Source organism: Neofelis nebulosa, chromosome 11 (assembly GCF_028018385.1).
Source record: "Neofelis nebulosa isolate mNeoNeb1 chromosome 11, mNeoNeb1.pri, whole genome shotgun sequence".
Taxonomy (NCBI): Eukaryota; Metazoa; Chordata; class Mammalia; order Carnivora; family Felidae; genus Neofelis; species Neofelis nebulosa.
The window spans coordinates 59,491,057-59,510,068 of NC_080792.1; the positions used below are offsets into that span (position 1 = coordinate 59,491,057).

Below are 19,012 nucleotides of genomic sequence, written 5' to 3' on the forward strand. Positions count from 1 at the left end.
AGCAAAGGTCCAAACCTAGAGCTAAACACAGACCTCATGTACTTTTCCATTCTGTCATGCCGGTTGTCATTGGGTGTGAAAACTTCAGAGTCTGATGATCCTAATGTATTATATGCTGTAGCATAAAATCACAATATGAATTTAGTGTATGTTTATTTGACTTAATGGTAAGTGTTACAGTATGTGCTGTGGCCAGACTCAACGTTCATTATGTTTGAGTGTGGCACCTTCTCTTGCCAAAAAGGGTTCTGAAAATGAAAATAGCTGGTGTTTTTTGGGTCTTGCTATAGAGTCTCCCATTCACTAATTAAAAATCTTTAATGAAAGTTTACATTTTCATATGTAACATTTTCCTGAAAATTTGCTTACGTGTTAACCTGATTTTGTACTCAAAAAAGTAAGAAAATTATTTTTCTTAATCCTTTAGTATATGTGTTTAGAGTTTTTTTGTCCTATATATTGCATAACATTTTTGTTTTAAAAAACATTTTTAAATAGATTGTAATATAATTATAAACAAATTAGTGATTTTACCTTTATCATCAAACTTTTCATATATATGCAAGAGTAGAAAGAATACTATTATGAGCCCATAGATATTTATTACCCAGTTTTACTAATTACCACCTTCAGGCTAATCTTGTTTTTCTCTCTCCATTCTTCCATACTCCATCATTTTGAAGTCAATTCACTGGCAAGTGTTTTAGTAGGTATCTATAAAAGGGTAGGAATTTTTTTTTTTTTTTACTTTATACATAACCATAATATCATTGTCGTACCTAAGCTAACTAAATGTTTTTACTAGTAAATATACAGCTACTGTCCTAAGTTGTGATTGCCTCATAAAATCAAAAGATTTTTTCTTTAATTTTTTCAGTCAGAATCCAAACAGAGTCTATATATATTGGAAACAGAGTCCACATATTGCTAATTGGGTGATATGTCCAAGTATCTTTTAATTTTATAAATATCTTTTTTTTTAATGTTTGTTTATTTTTGAGAGAGAGACCGCCAGTGGTGGAGGGGCAGAGAAGGGAGACACAGAATCTGAAACAGGCTCCAGGCTCTGAGCTGTCAGCACAGAGCCCGATGCAGGGCTGGAATCCACGAACTGCGAGATCATGACCTGAGCTCAAGTGGGATGCTTACCTGACTGAGCCACCCAGGCGCCCCTCTCTTTCATTCTTATGTTCTTACAATTTTTGGTTGAAATAACCTGATGATTTGCTGGTAAATTTTCCCCATAGTCTGGATTTTTCTCATTGTATCTCCATGATCTCACTTAAGGAATTATTTTTCTAAGTTGTCATCTTCAAATTTTCTTAGTTTACCTTCAGTGAGTATAATGGTAAACTGACTTTAATGTTGAGAAGGAAAAGTTGCTTGTGGGTATTACAAAGAAATTTTGCTGAAGGTTGAGCAGATTATTTTAATGTTTCTGGTCAGTTTTCTTAATTTTTGTCAAAACTGAAGTGAACATTCGGTTTCTTTTGAAACTAATTTCTAGAAGTATTGGCATAAACTCTTTATGTAAGTAATTATTAAAATATTTTACATGCTGATTTTGCCCGTAATTTTAAAATCTTATTTTCATCATTACTTTTCAAGATGTCAATACACTGTACGTATATGTAGTACTTCACATGGGTTCTCTAATGTTCTTTTTCTTCACAGTTGAACAGTCTTCATTTCATTGAGCTTCTGAAGGAGGCTAAAGATTTTCTACTTTATTACATCTGTTCAGTTTCCATCTTAACTGTGTTATTACCAGTATCAGCAATTTTTCAGTTTGCATAAAATACAAACAATATGCAACTATATAAATTCTATATAAAAATGGTGCCATTGCTTAAAAATAAATTTCTGGCTGACTAAAAAAGTTCAGCAACTGATGTACAAGAGCATGAGCTCAATATACGAAGATAGGCATGTTATTAGCACATAATGTGTGAAAGTGCAGGCTTTGTCAAAGTTCAAGGTGCCTTGAAGCAAATTAAATAACAGAGTTGTGCTCCACATGGCAGGTGATGTGGGAACTAAATGGCATGTGGATGAGATATTTGCCACCTCTTCAAATAGCTGAATTTAAAGGGGACATCAGCAGTGAATTACCCACATAGTAGTCAGTGGCAACATCATTTGCCACCTGGATACCGTACAAACTTGTAGAGTGGATAAATTTGCAATGCATGTTTACATCCCTTTCTACAGTCTTCCTGTTCTACCATACGCACCCCCACTTGATTTATTGATGTCTTAATATGGTTCTAAAACATCCTATTTGTATTTATTCTACATTAACTAAGCGCCTACTATCTGCTAGTTATTACATAAGTCCCTGAGTATAAGTCATGGACTTATATTTGAAGTATCTGTTGAATAATCTGGAAAACCAGCAGAAAATTACAGCTCCCTCCCTTAAGGTTACCTTCCCACAGATGTCTCTCAAATCCCATAAATTGGCCTTTTTTTTTTCTTCAGTAAGCACACTACCTTCCCTACTGTACTCCATCCCACAAATTTAAAATACAAAAATTTTTCATTCTCTGGGTGCTATAGATTTAGGCAGGTGCTGTTAATAAAATCATATATTTTGAAGGTTTACAGGAAGCTGAATCGTGTGTGTGCATGCATGCATGTATTTAAGCACTTACTCATCTAGAATAGGTGGACTGCATTGAAGGTATTGTGGGAAACAGAGATTAAAAATCACACCTTTGCAAGTGAGTTCTCAAAGGATACATGAGAAGTTAAATTTATCTGCTTCCAAACCCCTTCAAGTAAAACATGTAATCTCCATAAATACCAACTCAAACAGTCTCAAAACAAGTCCCCTACCCAATACCCTCCCAGTAACAGATGACTACCCCAATCCCTTCCTATTTATAAATTCTCAAAGTGCTCCTCCCCCTGACTACTAATCTAAAATATCTTCTAGTTAAGTAGCTGGGAAATAATAAAGAGCAGCTGATTAGAATCCACGTAAATATGCATGTAAATTTGGGGAAGAGTGAATAGTATACTGATGTGGCTAATGTGAATAGCAAGAAGAAATGAGAGATGGGAGACAATGTAGAAATATGGTGAAGTCAGACAAAAGTATCCTGGGCTATATTCCTAAGAGTGAGGTAACCTTGGACAAGCTACTTCCTGGCTCATGCTCTGTTCACACGTCTCTGAAATAGGAATAGTAAATCCTGTTAGAGATAAATAGTAGTGTTTTAGATTTTGAAAAGTTTCATACCATCATCTCTGGAATTTTTGTTTTATCCTAGAGTAGAGAACCCTCAGATGATCCGAGACCTAGTATGTTCTATAATGTTGGCCACATTGTGGTTTAAGGTGAGAAATGATCTAGGCAAAAAATGATGAGAATCTAAGCTGGGATGGTGGTAGTGGGAATAGAAGATAGATTTAAGAGATGTCTAAAGATAGAAACTTTAAACAGTTATTTTGGAAGTTGAGGAATTGAGAGTGTTAAAAAAAAAAAAAAAAAACTCTGAGGTTTCCAGTTGGAGTAAGTGGGTTGATTGGTATGCTCCAGAAGTGGGAAATAGTGGCTTAAGGCAGCAAGAGGAAACAGCTGTGAAAGAGAAGGTAATGAGTTGAATATCTTCAATTTTGAGTTAGGATGATTGAAAGGTGTCCAAGAAGGTCCAAGTTAGGCAGCTGAAGCTCAAGAAAAGTAGAGATCTGGACTTGACTATAAGTTCAAGTTTAGGCTCATGGTGCATTTAGCTTCATGTCATCATCATCCACTCCCAGAATATATGTGACATTAGAATAGTTATATTTCCTAAAAGTTAATATAATCATAATTAAAACCATTTTAAAAGCCCAGCCTCTACTGAATGCCCTTTTAGGCTTGTGAGCTGTAATTGGTTTGTGAAATGCACACGGGTGGTTTTGCAACGATTTTGAAAGAGGGATTTACTTGGTAATATCATCTCCCTGCATTGGTCACATGTGCTCTGTTTGCTGCCCCTTTTGGATAGCATACAAGAAGAAATGGAAATAATATGGTAGTCTCAGTAGGGAAAAAGTCAAGCCTAAGGATAATAGTGACCTCAAATAACATTCAGCTATTTTTGTAAATGTCACTAGTATTTGTTACAAATATCTAAAAGTACCTTGAGAAGTATAAGAGCAAATTTCAAATGTATTTAAGTGTTTTTAATCAATTAAACTTCATTTAGCCTTTTTTTGATGAAGAAAAATGCTATAGTGAAAAGCTTAATGTTTGAATAATTGCTTAACCTTTGTATTTCTCATTTGCCTTCCTAGTTTCCCCAATAAGATTGTTTGAGTTGATAAACATTACATTTTTTTAAAGGAACTTTTGTCAGAAATAATTTGGTAAATGTTTTAAATACAAATCAAATTACTGATTAAATAGATAATTGAAGACTGAAAGATTGGAACAAAATGGAAAATAACAGTATAATGATAGCCATGGCCATTTTGACTACAAGAATTTGAAGATTTGGAGTCCAGATGATTATCTTCACTGTAAGCATTCATCTCCTAAGAAAGGCAAAAAAAAAAATTTTTTTTTTAAAGTTACTACCGCACTATAATCACAAGACCAGCTTGCTCTATGTAAAGCAGAAGGTTTAGGGTTGCTTAGGGAAGAGAAGAGATTTCAGCCTAGTCTGCAAGTGAAATGATGTCATGGAGGTACAGTACCTTTGCTGAGATCAGACTCAACAGCTTCATGAGAGCGACACAGCGTTACTGCCACCGGCTGCTGAGAACCAACCACCGTACAGTGGAGCAAGCCCAATGGCCACATGCAACTCAGCAACCAGAGCCAGGTTACGATCCTTCACTGGAGTAATTCCACTCTCTCATCATGGGCATTAATTAGTGTTAAGATAACTGACTCACTTTAAAGTTTACATCATTTCCTTTTTTAAAAAAGTAGTCATCTTTGAAAAAGAACCATAGGAGAAAAGTAGCTGCATTGAGGAATGTTGCTTAATTACCTTTAGTTGATGAATCAGAAGCACAAATGATAAACCCAAGGTACACATGTATGTGTAATTCCCTTAAAGAATTTGCATTTAACCTTGGTAAAATGCAAATGGTAAGCACTATGAGATTATTATGTATAGTGCAATTTAAGTCCAGTATTAATATGCATAAAAAAATCGGGAAAAAATAGGCTGAAGAAATTATAAAGTGACATTGCACAGGAGGAAATGCAAACACATGGCAAAATGAGCCACATCAGTAATTTTAAAAATAGTGATACTATTTTATATGTTAGTGAACTTCTAAAAAAATTTTTTTCCAAAGAGAAAAGTAATACCTGTAATGCTAGGAATTGGGAAAACAAAAGCTTGAAGAAGAAAATAAAAATCATAATTCTTCTAGCACAAGTTTAGTAGAGATACTTTTTTGATGGATTTCTCTTGTTTTTTCATACACACAAAAATTGATACATTGCTGTTTTCAAGTAACAACGTATACAAAAAAAATTTTTCTATGTTATTAGATATCTGTAATATCAAATAATTGGAAACAACTCAAATGTCCCCTCAGAAGAATCAGTTTAAATGGTTACAAATTAATTCAGTGCAATATGCAGTCTTTAAAAATAGTAATGAAGAAAATTAAGTTTCAGAAGAAAATGTGATCTGTTCAGTGGAAAAAAGCCATATATAAAATGGTATATATGCTGTGATTGGATCTGCTTGTTTATGTTGTTTATGTCATAGTACTTTCCATGCCCTGAAATCCTACCTAAAATCCCTGTACATCTTTCATGCCTCAGCTTCGGGGCCACTTGTTTGAGAATCCTGCTTTCTTCCTTCTCTAGTTCTTCCAAGTACACCCTTTCACTCTAGTATCCATTGCCTTTTTAGCAGTTATCAAGTTGTGTAACTGTTAAAGAGGCAGGACTATCTTTTCATCTTGTCACCCCCTGGCACCTTGAACACTATGTGCCTGGTGGAACAGAATAAACATTTATTAGAGACTGATTCTTGGTGTGAAACTTAGGGTTTGTGGGATTTACAAAGGAAAAAATCCTAATTTCCAATTGATGAGAAATATAAATAGGATAGTTATATATACCCGACACGGGGCCGGAACTCACTAAGCTGTGGGATTGAGACCTGGGCTGAAATCAAGATGCTTGGCTAACTGAGCCACCCAGGCGCCCCCAATATTAGTTCTTAGATATATTTGAAATAATTCTGTAGTTAATAGATTATTTTATGTTCTGATTTTTCTCACATAAAAATAATGTTTTTATGTTGGTTTAAAAAAAGGATAGTTAACATACAAACCATAACGAATTAAATCCATGAAAACTACACAGATTTAAGCCCTCAAGAACAAATTATAAAGCATTAACAATAGAAAATAACACCTGTTGTATAAGTACATATTCTTATAGTACCTTAAGACTAAAATAAACACTGCTCCCAAAATAGATGTTCCTTTTTGAAACAAAGTTCTGTAGTTTGGTACTATGTATTGCAATATTGGTGGCTGGAAATGGAAAGCATTTTCAACATCTATACAGCTAGTTAGAATTCTAAAAATGTTCTTTTTTATACCATGTGTCAGTATAACTGTTTCATTTAGAATATTCTCACCTCATCTCCAAAACTAAGATTATGATCTCTCCAGAGCTCCTATACAGTGCTTCTGGAATTTGAATTTTTATGAGAAGGACATTTGGGAACTAGATCACTTTTTATAGGAAGCTTAATGTATTAAATTCACAATTTTAATAAATATTTAGCAAAGGAAGTGTTTACAATTTTTAATCTTTTTTTTTTTTTTTAAGTTTATTTTGAGGGAATGCATGTGAGTGAGAGAGGGGCAGAGAGAGGGAGAGAAAATAGCAAGCAGGCTCATATGAACTGTGAGATCATGACCTGAGCTGAAATGAAGAGTCATCTGACTCTTAACTGACTGAGTCAGCCAGGTGCCTAAGTGTTATCTGTCATTTTTTAGTAAGTTTGGTTTTCCCCCTTGGTTAGAGGCCACAGTTTTCTTTACTTTTAGTTAGGAGCCTAGGTTTTCTTTTCAGATAAAGGCCTATTGTATACAACATAACATTTCAGCTAAGAAAAGATGCCCACCTAGGAAGAAGAAAAAATCTTTTTCTTAAAAATGATACAATGAAATAGAATTTGGCAATGTTTTGGCTCTATTTATACAGCTTAGATTCAACTAAACTTTCATGTACTTAAAAATAATTGTAACATTAAAAATAACGTAGAAATTGGGGCGCCTGGGTGGCTCAGTCAGTTCAGCACGCATCCACCTGTTGATCTCAGCTCAGGTCTTGATCTCAGGGTTGTGCATTTGGGCTCTGCTGGCCGTGAGGCCTACTTAAAAAATATGTAGAAATTGAGCCTGTTATTACCCCCGTTGTACTAGAGTATATATTAGTAGTAAGTCTAAGTTACAGATAAGAAAACTAAGGGACATGGTATCTTTTTCAAATTACATATGTATTCAATTTGTTATAATCTTGATTATGTAATTGTGGAATATGTTTCCTTTTAAGATTTTCTTTAAACCAGATAGTCATGTATCTTGTATAGACAAAACCATTCATCTTTAGGTTACTATACTTTATGAAAATCACTTGATCCCTTATGACTTTACTCATAAAAATTCTGAAACATAAAACAGGTGTGATATTAACTAAACCCTTTAAGTTAGTGGTTCTTAATCTTTTTTGCATCAGATAATCTTACTTAGATATTCTTTCTCTGAAAAAAAAAAAAGTACACATATTAAAATTTTACATAACATTAGTAGCCAATGTTTCCTCTGAATTCAGTCCCCTGGATTATAAATCTCTGTACTACACATTTTTATATTCTGTACCTTTGATATATGAATTGTGAGTTAATTGTATTGTTTGCTTTTAAAAGAATCAGGAGATCTCATTATGAAGCATATTATCTATAAAGGTTTTCCACAGTACTGTAGCAGAGTTCTTACATATTTTTATTGCATCATTCTCATATAATTCTGAAATTTTCTTTCTGAATTGAAATAGTTACTATATATGCTATATTTTTCTCACAGCTTTATTTTTCTGACAATTGTCTCTTGACCAACAATAGATTCTCTTTTCTTATTCTAGATTCTGAAGAGGCTCGGTCTGTAAATCCTTCCAGTGTTGATGAAAACATTGACTCTGAGACAGAGAAAGACTCTCTCCTCTGTGAAAGTAAACAGATAATTCCCAGCAAAGCACCTCTTCCATCTGCTCTTGATGAATATGAGTTCAAAGATGATGATGATGAAGAAATAAATAAAATGATTGATGACAGGCATATTCTTAGAAAAGAGCTACGGAAAGAGAATGAAGGTGAAGTAGAAAAGAATAGCTTATTTGCAAAACAGGAGAAAGCTTTCTATCCTAAATCATTTAAAAGTAAAAAACAAAAGCCATCTAGAGTTTTGTATTCAAGTTCTGAAAGTTCAGATGAAGAAATTCTTCAGAATAAAAAGGTTTCTGCTCCATCTTCTGTCCCTGAAACATCAAATTCTGATACACAAACCAAAAAGGAATATGGAGTTTCAAATGAACACAAACAGAAAGGCAAAGTTAAAAGAAAATTAAAGAATCAGAACAAAAATAAAGAGAACCAAGAGCTGAAGCAAGAAAAAGAGGGAAAAGAAAATACCAGAGTAACAAACTTGACAGTTAATACTGCACTCGATTGTTCAGAAAAGACCAGAGAAGAGGGGAATTTTAGGAAATCTTTTAGCCCAAAAGATGATACTTCGTTACATTTATTTCATATTTCCACTGGTAAATCTCCTAAACATTCTTGTGGACTAAGTGAAAAGCAGTCAACACCACTAAAACAAGAACATACTAAAACATGTTTATCACCAGGAAGTTCTGAAATGTCATTACAGCCTGATCTTATCCGGTATGATAACACAGAATCTGAATTCTTGCCAGAAAGTTCAAGTGTAAAATCTTGTAAGCATAAGGAAAAAAATAAACATCAGAAAGATTTCCACTTAGAATTTGGTGAAAAGTCAAATGCCAAAGTAAAAGATGAAGATCATAGTCCAACATTTGAAAATTCAGACTGCACACTGAAAAAAATGGATAAAGAGGGTAAAACATTAAAAAAGCATAAATTGAAACACAAAGAAAGGGAAAAAGAAAAGCATAAAAAAGAAATTGAAAGTGAAAAGGAAAAATACAAAAATAGAGATAGTGCTAAAGAGCTGCAGCGGAGTGTAGAATTTGATAGAGAATTTTGGAAAGAGAATTTTTTTAAAAGTGATGAAACTGAAGATCTGTTTTTAAATATGGAACATGAGTCCCTAACATTGGAAAAAAAATCAAAGTTGGAAAAAAGCATAAAAGATGATAAATCAACCAAGGAAAAGCATGTTTCAAAAGAGAGGAATTTTAAAGAAGAACGAGAGAAGATTAAAAAGGAAAATGAAAAATCTTTTAGGGAGGAAAAAATAAAAGACTTAAAGGAAGAAAGAGAGACTGTACCCATAGATAAAGAAACAGAATTCAGTTCTTTAGGAACAAATGCCATTGAAGAATCTATAGGGTTACATTCAATGGAAAAGGAAATAGAGATTGAAAAACAAGAAAAGCATGTAAAAGAAAGGGAAAAATCAGAAAAGCGGTTTCAAACTAAAGAAAAGGATGTTGAAAGAAAAAATTCTGAAAAAGAGAAGAAGATCAAGCATGAGCATAAGTCAGAGAAAGATAAATTAGATCTTAGTGACTGTGTTGACAGAATAAAAGAAAAAGACAAGCTATATTCACATCACATAGAGAAATGCCATAAAGAAGGTGAAAAGATAAAAAATATTACCACTATTAAAAAAGCTGACGATAGAGAGAAAAGTAGAGAAAAGATGGACAGAAAACATGACAAAGAAAAACCTGAAAAAGAGAGGCATCTAGCAGAAAGCAAAGAAAAGCACTTGATGGAAAAAAAAAACAAACAATCAGACAACAGTGACTATACTAAATCAGAAAAAAGCAAAAATAAAGAAAAAGACAGGGAGGTAGATAAAAAGGAAAAATCTAGAGATAAAGAAAGTGTAAATACAACTAACTCCAAACACTTCCAGGAAGAGAAGAAGTCAAGTATGGCAGACAGCAGTAAAGCACAACATGAGAAAACTTTATCCCTTAAAGAAAAAACAAAAGATGAGCCTTTGAAAACCCCTGATGGAAAAGAAAAAGATAAAAAAGATAAAGATATAGACAGATACAAAGAACGAGACAAGCACAAAGATAAAATTCAACTAAATAGTTTATTCAAACTAAAATCTGAAGCAGATAAACCTAAACTTAAGTCATCACCAGCATCAAAAGATACTCGACCTAAAGAAAAGAGGTTAGTGAATGATGATTTAATGCAGACAAGTTTTGAACGAATGCTAAGCCTTAAAGACCTAGAAATAGAGCAGTGGCACAAAAAACATAAGGAAAAAATTAAGCAGAAAGAAAAGGAGCGGTTGAGAAATCGGAATTGTTTAGAACTTAAAGTAAAAGATAAAGAAAAAACAAAGCATGTACTAGCTGAGTCTAAAAATAAAGAACTTACTAGGTCAAAGAGTTCAGAGTTGACTGATGCTTATACCAAGGAGAAACAGTCTAAAGATGCTGTAAGTAACAGATCACAATCTGTTGATGCCAAAAATATCATGAATTTAGGGAAGTCCTCTTTTGTTTCAGATAATATCTTAAACAGATCTCCTAGATCAGAAAGTGAAAAACCAGGTCTCAGCTCTAGATCTGTATCCATGATTTCGGTTGCTAGCTCAGAAGATTCCTGCCATACTACAGTGACAACCCCCAGGCCTCCAATTGAGTATGACTCTGACTTTATGTTGGAGGGTTCCGATTCCCAAATGTCCTTTTCCCAGTCACCTTTTTTGCCAATTGCCAAATCTCCTGCCCTTCATGAAAGGGAATTAGATAGCTTGGCCGAACTGCCAGAGCGGATTAAGCCACCATTTACAAGCAGACTTCCGACATCCCATCTCCGATCATCTTCTGTAGAAGATGTCAAACTAGTGATAAATGAGGGGAGACCAGCTGTAGAAGTTCGAAGGTGTAGCATGCCATCAGTCATTTGTGAACATACAAAACAATTCCAAACAGTATCAGAAGAAAACAATCAAGGTGGCTTAGCTGTGCCAAGAGATATTTGTCCTTCTCCCAAACCTGAGGTGTCCTTAAATGTGCCTGAAAGAGAACTTTCAAATATGTCTAACATACATTCCAGTTTTGCAGCATCTCCAACTAGATCTGTAAACAGCAAATATATTTCAGCTGATATAAATGTTATCAAGAGTACTGTTCCAGTGGGCACTTTAATGGACAGTCCTGTGCATTTAGAGCCATCTAATCAGGTTGGTGTGATCCAAAATAAATCATGGGAGGTACCTGTTGATAGTAGACTGGAATCCTTAAGCACCAGTGACTTTATCTGCCCAAATTCTGGTACACCTGATCAAGATTCTTCTGTTCAAGGCTTTTGTAATTCTGAAAACAAAATATTGAAAGAACAGAACACTGATTTTTTATCCCTGCACCAGACTGAACTGCCAGGAAACTCTTGTGCTCAGGATCCAGTGTCCTTTCTGCCTTCACAACAACCTTGCTCTTTCCACAGCCAATCACTTTCAGATGCTGAATCTATTTCTAAACATATGTCTATGTCATATGTTGCCAATCAAGAGCCGAGTATTTTGCAACAGAAAAACGCAGTTCAAATTATCAATTCTGTTTTAGATACTGACAATGAATCTACAAAAGAGGTGGAGAATACTTTTGTCTTAACAGATGTTCAAAAGACAGATGCCTTTGTCCCATTGTACTCTGAAAGCAGTGTTCAAGAAGCAGCACCAAATTTTGAAAAGGCTAATACTTTACCTGTATTACCATCAGAAAAAGACTTTAGTGGAAACGATGCCTCTTCCCAGCTAAATACACATTATGCGTTTGGCAAATTAATGTATAAGTCTTCCAGTGGCCATGAGGTTGAGAGTAGCACTTCTGATATTCAGGTTATTTCACATGAGAAAGAAAACAAACTGGAGAGTTTGGTCTTAACTCATTTGAATGATAAGTGTGATTCTGATTTATGTGAAATGAGTGCCGCGATCCCAAAAGGGAACCTAAATGAACAAGATAATCCAAAACATTGTCCTGAAGGTGAAAAGTGTTTGCTTTCCATTGAAGATGAAGAATCACAACAAAGCACTTTATCAAGTCTGGAAAACCATTTGCAACAGTCCGCTCAACCAGAGATGCATAAATATGGTCAATTAGGTAAAGTAGAATTAGAAGAAAATGCTGAAGATGATAAGACCGAAAACCAAATCCCTCAAAGGATAACTAGAAACAAAGCAAATACAGTGGCAAATCAAAGCAAACAGATTCTTGCTAGCTGTACACTACTATCAGAAAAAGACAGTGACTCTTCATCTCCTAGAGGAAGAATAAGATTAACTGAAGAAGATGATCCTCAAATTCACCACCCACGGAAAAGGAAAGTATCCCGTGTACCTCAGCCTGTGCAAGTGAGTCCCTCTTTACTACAAGCGAAAGAGAAAACTCAGCAGTCTCTGGCAGCCATCGTAGATTCTCTGAAACTAGATGAGATTCAGCCATACAGTTCAGAGCGAGCAAATCCATATTTTGAATACTTGCATATAAGGAAAAAAATTGAAGAAAAGCGCAAATTGTTGTGTAGTGTTATTCCTCAAGCACCTCAGTATTATGATGAATATGTGACATTTAATGGCTCATACCTCCTGGATGGAAACCCCTTAAGCAAGATTTGCATTCCCACAGTAAGTAACATCACTAAATATGCATCTTCAGTGCTGTCAATAGAAATATAATGCAAGTCACTTCTGTAGTTTTAATTTTTCTAGTAGCCACATTTTAGAAGGGAAAAAGAAACAGGTAAAATTAATTTTAACATTTTATTTAACCTAGTATATTCAGAATACTATTTCAAAATATATCAGCATCTGGCTGGCTCACCTGGTGGAGCCAGGTGAGTTTGAGCCCCACGTTGGGTATAGAGATTACTTAAATAAATCCTTAAAAATATATAATGTAGAAAAATTATTAATGAACAAGACATTCTGTATTTTTTTTGTACTAGGTATTTGAAATCTGCTGTACTTCTAGTACATCTCAGTTCAACCTAAATGGGGCTAACATTTCAGTAAGTGTTCAATAGCCATGTGTAGCTGTTGACTACTTTCATGATCAGCACTGGTCTACGGTATTTTCTTTTTCCTTACCTGCTTTTTCTTTTGTCCCAAAGGAGGTATGCTTCTCTGTCTTTGAAGGGTAATTCATTTCCATGTGCTCTTGATCCCATTCTCTCCAGGCCTCTCTGGAACTTTATTGAGACACTATTTACTGGTGTGATTTTAATTACCTCTCTCCACTGGCCTTTATCCGCCCACTCCAAACATATTTGGGTCTCCTTCATGTTGGAGAAAAGAAAGTTATCCCATAACTATGCCAGTTTGTCAAGCTGTCCCTCTATCTTTCACCACCTGATATTTTCTCTGTATCACTTCCTGTTCATCTCTTAAACCTTCTGTACTGTCACAGATCACCAGTGAGCTTATAATGCCAGATTTGTTGGCCTGTTTTTCTTTCTACTTGATCTTCATCACATTTGACATTGTGACCATCTTGTTCATGAGATTTTCCTCTGCTTGTTTTTATGACGGTGCTCTCTTCTGGTTCCCTTGCTTCAATCTTTTATGCTCTCCTTTAATGACTTTTCTACCCATCCTTAAGCATCAGAGTTCTCTAGGAATCAGTTCTTCAGTCAACTTTCTGTCATTATGGTCTTACCTATTCCTGTTGTTTTCAGCAGTCTTCCATGTGCCAGTTAGCCCCCAAATTCTTACCTAGTCATGTCCTCTCTGTTGACCTCCAGAATCAGATGTAGGTGCCTCCAGGCAGCATACCTGTCATAGGTTCAGTTCCACAGGAAGGAGACTCTAAACTATGCACAAGAGGCTTATTGGTGAGTGCTGCCAGGAAAAATGTGAGTACATGTGTGAAGGAACCAGAATTCGGCAGAGTGAGAAGTTGAACTGAAATGTAGCTGCAGCGCTCATTTCAGCTGAGCCCACAGAAGGTCTGGAATGGGGTGGCCCTTCTGACAGGTAGCTTGCACCCAGCAAGGGCACGAGGCCTAGCGCATGCCAACTGTCTTCCCTTCCAATGTTCCTGCTGCCAGTTCCTAGAGAGGAACTCCAGTGAGAGCTGCCAGCCTCCTAACATTTCTAGGACTTGGAGGCTGAGTGCCTCATTCCTGAAAGGAGTCTAACTGTGTGCCAAGGGTCTGTTCCAAACTCAGACTCCCCCAGACCAAAAGAAATGATTTCTCTCTCACGCTCAGAAACCACTTTTTTTTTTTATTAGTGATGACACCAGAGTAGTATCCTATCAGTTACCAAATTCTAACCATTCTACTTTAGAACTCTCTCTAGAATCTGTCTCCTCTACCACTGCCTTGTTTTAGGGCCCTCATCATTATCTCTCACTTAGAACATTACAGCCACTCTTTCACTTCTTTTTTTCCCCTACTCTCTTTCTGCAGAAGCATTCTCTTTTGTTGTTAAACTTGTATCCTTTTAAAAACAATAAAGGGGTGCCTGGCTGGCCCAGTTGGAAGAGCATGCGACTCTTGATATCAGGGTCCTGAGTTTGAGCCCTACGTTGGGTGTAAAGATTACCTAAATAAGTAAAACTTAAAAACAGCAACAACAGCAATAAAAAACTGTTTCCCTACTTAAATATCTTAGCTGTGATTAGCTGGCTTCCCATTGCCTACAGCTTAAAATCCACATATAGTCATGGCATAACCTTATTCATTTTGTAATTTGACCCCAGTCTACCCCTCCAGCTTCATTTTCTCACTGCTTCCAAACTCACCCAATAATTCAGCCATATTTAATTCACTCTTGAATGGAAATCTCTTGTTCATTACTTCTGCTTAGTACTGTTCCTTCTACCTGAAATAATTGTTCTCGCCAGGCCTCCTTTTCTATCCTCTTCCGTGCCTTTGTTCCGGCCGTGTTGTCACCTCTGTGCAAAATCTTGTCAAAGCAGAATTGTTTATATCTTTCTCATACCTCCTACATGATATCATAGTTAACTGTTTACATGTCTGCCTGTAATCTGATTAAGGGCTAGGACACTATTTATCTTGTAGAATGAATCCCAAATTTATCTTCAGCTGTGAATACATAGTGATGTCCATAACTGTGTTTCTAGCTGCTTGTGAGCATCACCTGACTGTACCACAATATCCATAAAATCATTAGGTTCCACACTAAGCCCATTTATCTTACCGCAGAAGTGCTCTTTTTGTCCTCTCTGATTTACTTATTATCGTTACCTGCTCTCTCATTTCCCAGACTGGAAACCCAAAATTCAACCTCCACGTCAATCACTAAGTCATGTTGATTCATCTTACTTCCTTTCCCCTTCTGTTTCTTACTACTGCTGTGTAAGGACCACATTAGCTCCGTACACTGTTCACTCACATACGTGAATATTGCATAATTAAATATTCAGAATATTACATAATCAAGTAATTCATAACCAAATGCTAAGCATTGTGCTAACTAGATCTCAGAAATCAAAATGGGCACCTGGGTGGCTCAGTCGGTTGAGCATCTGACTTGATTTCAGCTCAGGTCATGATCCCTGAGTTGTGGGATCAGACCCCATATTGGGCTCCATCATGGAGCCTGCTTACTTTTCTGTCTCCCATTTGATCCTCTCCCCCACTCACGCTCGCGCGCGCGCTCTCTCTCTCTCTCAAAATAAAAAACATAAGGGCGCCTGGGTGGCTCAGTCAGTTGAACATCCAACTTCAGCTCAGGTCACAATCTCACCATTCGTGGGTTCGAGCCCTGCATTGGGCTCTGTGCTGACAGCTGGAGCCTGGAGCCTGCTTCGGATTCTGTGTCTCCCTCTCTCTCTGCCCCTCTGCTGCTCATGCTCTGTCTCTCTCAAAAGTAAATAAAAAAAAAATTTTTAAAGAAATAAAAAGAAATCAACAAAACAGGCATTCTGAAGAGTTGTCATAGATTCTAGTCTAATCTCTTCTGTCCATCTAGCTTTCTTACTGTCTAGGTACCTTATATATAACTCAGATCTGATTATGTGACTACCTGGCTATAAACATCTTTAGAAACTCTTAATGGTCTGTAAACCAAAGTCCCCATCATTGTCTACAGGTCTTCCCATACCTTTCTAGGCTTTTCTAGGTAGTTATACCCTACTGTACATGATACTTCCCCAGGCTATTTTATACTGTTTCACATCATGCCTTTGCATGCCTTTGCATGGCTTTTCAAAGCCCAGTTCAGAGAAGAACAAAAAGTTAGAGACAAGGTGTTCTTTAGTCCCACATCCATAGAATTTACCTGATGCTAGTGCTCTTTAAATCTTGAAAGACAAGAGATTTTTATATTACTCTACTACTAATAAGCAGTAATAGTAGATTTAAAAAAATAGAATTGTAAATTTGTCATTCTTTCAAATTTTCTCAGTAAAATAATTTGTTAATAACTCAATATAAAGCTAATCATTTTGTTTCCTTTGTTTCCCCTTAAAGAGTAAAAAATTTTAACTGAAGTATGTTGTATCATAGGCTTGAAATACAGATAAAAACATAAAGAACCTATTTAAATTAAACTTTGTACAAACTGTTTCACGAAAAACAGTTCTAATCCATGTCAGGGTGCCTTTTCAGTGCTGCCTGTTGAGAGATATATATGTATATTTGTATATATATTATGTGTGCATTTGATTATGATCACCTTTTCTTACTCCTTCAAAGATGATGTAATACAAGTTTCTCTTGTAGCAGTACTGGGGATACAGCTTTGATTAAATCAAAATTTAGTTATAGCAAATGTTTCAAAAAGTACTAATAAATAGAGCTGAAAATTTTTTCTGAGTGTAGTAGGTAATTTTTGTTTGTTTTTAATGAGAGTTATTAAAGAAACAGCACGGTATAGTAGAAAGAGCAGGAGATTTCTAAGTACTGTACATAAGTTTGTCTGGGTTTTGCTACAAACCAGCTGTGTAATCTTGAATAATTCCTTCACTTCTCTGATTCTTAGTTTTCACATCTGTAAAACAATAATACCTACCCTACCTCAAAGCAGGTTAAAATAGTATATGCCATAACCCATTAAAAATTTTAAAACAGTATACAGATTTAAGAGGTTACCATTATTTTATCCATCTCAAAATAGCTTTAAGGTTCATATTTACTAGAGTTAATATGCAAACCCCCCACCTCTTGTTCATAAAAAGCTACTTTTGAGTTTATTGGACTGAAACTCATTTGTTCAAAACTTAGTCCTAAAAAGTAAATACCAGAATAACAAAGATCACTTTTACATACATTATTTTTAGTAATTTCCAATATGATTTTATCCATTTGTTTCCTCTGTCAGCTACTTGCCATCTTATTGAATTAATCTCTACATTTATGTGATCTTTTTATAGAACCTGTTAGAAATGTAGTGAAACATCTCCAAAGTCAATTTAAGTGTTTGTTCTTCTATCAGGTATTTTTCTCATAATCTAACCGGAATGCTGCTGTTTCTCCAGAGGAAATAAAACGAAGAAAAGTGAAACCTTAGGTCAGGTTCCCAAAAGGCAAATGAACAGGGCAAGAATAAAAGAAAAAGACTTGTCACATCATGGTATCCACTGTGGTCACTAGTACCGACACAGAGTCCCTACAGCAGGGGCACAAAGAGCATCCCTGGGAAGCTATCAAGAGATTTTTTTATTCTAGAGACTCCTGGGACTCACAGATCTTAAAAGACAAAATCCCCAAGCATGATTTACTTAAAGATAGATGAGGGAAACAGCAAAGGGAAAGTTCCCTCAGAAAGTCTCCATATATTCCTTTGGTGATTTTACCATTTCTCTATGTTGCTAGATGTTGGAAATTTCCAAATTTATGTGTTCTGCCCAAACCTCTCTCCTCAGCTTCTTTTTTGCTAACTGGCTAGCTCCACTTGGATGACCGTGAGCTCCACAAACTTAACATGTCAGCACTGAATTTATCCAAAACCCTTATTTCTCTTTCCTCTTTTCTCCTCCTGGGGTATCTCCTACCAGCTATCTGGCCCCCTCATGCTGGAGGACCCACAAGTGGTCATTAGCTGCTCCCTCTTATCCTTAATCATTATTTTTAGACCCCCATCCCTTCCACTCCCTCCTTCTCACACCAGTGTCACAGTGATTTGCTTTCTTAATTTCTTGTCCTCCTAATATCTATTCTGCAGACACAGCAGTGAGCTGTAAGATCTTTCAATGATTCCCCACCACATACAAAATTTACACTGTGTTATGCATACTGTCTGTTCCACAGCATGTTAATTAAATACATGGTGGGGGGGGGGCAGGCTGAGGCAAGGTAGGGAGAGCTCATGGTCAAATAAGTTTGGGAAATGGGGCACCTGGGTTGCTCAGTCGATTGAGTGCCCGACTTCAGCTCAGGTCATGATCTCACGGTTCGTGGGTTCCAGCCCCGCGTCACGCTCTGTGCTGACAGTTCAGAGCCTGGAGCCTGCTTCAGATTCTGGGTCTTCCTCTCTCTCTGCCCCTCCCCTGCTCACACTCTGTCAACCTCTCTCTCAAAAAATAAACATCAAAAAAATTTTTTTAATAAAAAAAATTAAAAAAAATAAGTTTGGGAAATGAAGCACCATTAATCTAAAAATAAATAGGCTTCTTCATTTCTGAACTTCTCAGAACCATTAAATTTAACTTGATTGTGAGACACCTGAGTGAGTACATACGTACAATGTTTCTCAAACCCACTTGTTCTTAGAACCATTTCTCGCAAGTCATGTTTGTGGGCTCCGTGTTCTGTGGAACACACTTTAAGAATAGCTGATTAAAAAGAAAAAAAACAAAGCTGGTTTACAAAATGCTAATGACTTTGCCCCTGCTGATCCT

General features: G+C 35.9%; 1 protein-coding gene across 4 annotated transcripts in view; it reads left to right on the forward strand.

Moving 5' to 3' along the window:
- The window catches only part of ANKRD12 (ankyrin repeat domain 12), a 127,399-nt gene that overhangs the window by 95,056 nt on the left and 13,331 nt on the right, over window positions 1–19,012 (forward strand). For all 4 annotated transcript variants that reach the window (XM_058692695.1, XM_058692697.1, XM_058692696.1 and 1 more), the window contains one exon: window positions 8,117–12,831. In XM_058692695.1, coding sequence (XP_058548678.1) covers window positions 8,117–12,831 — 4,715 coding nt within the window. The remainder of the gene's footprint in view (window positions 1–8,116; window positions 12,832–19,012) is intronic.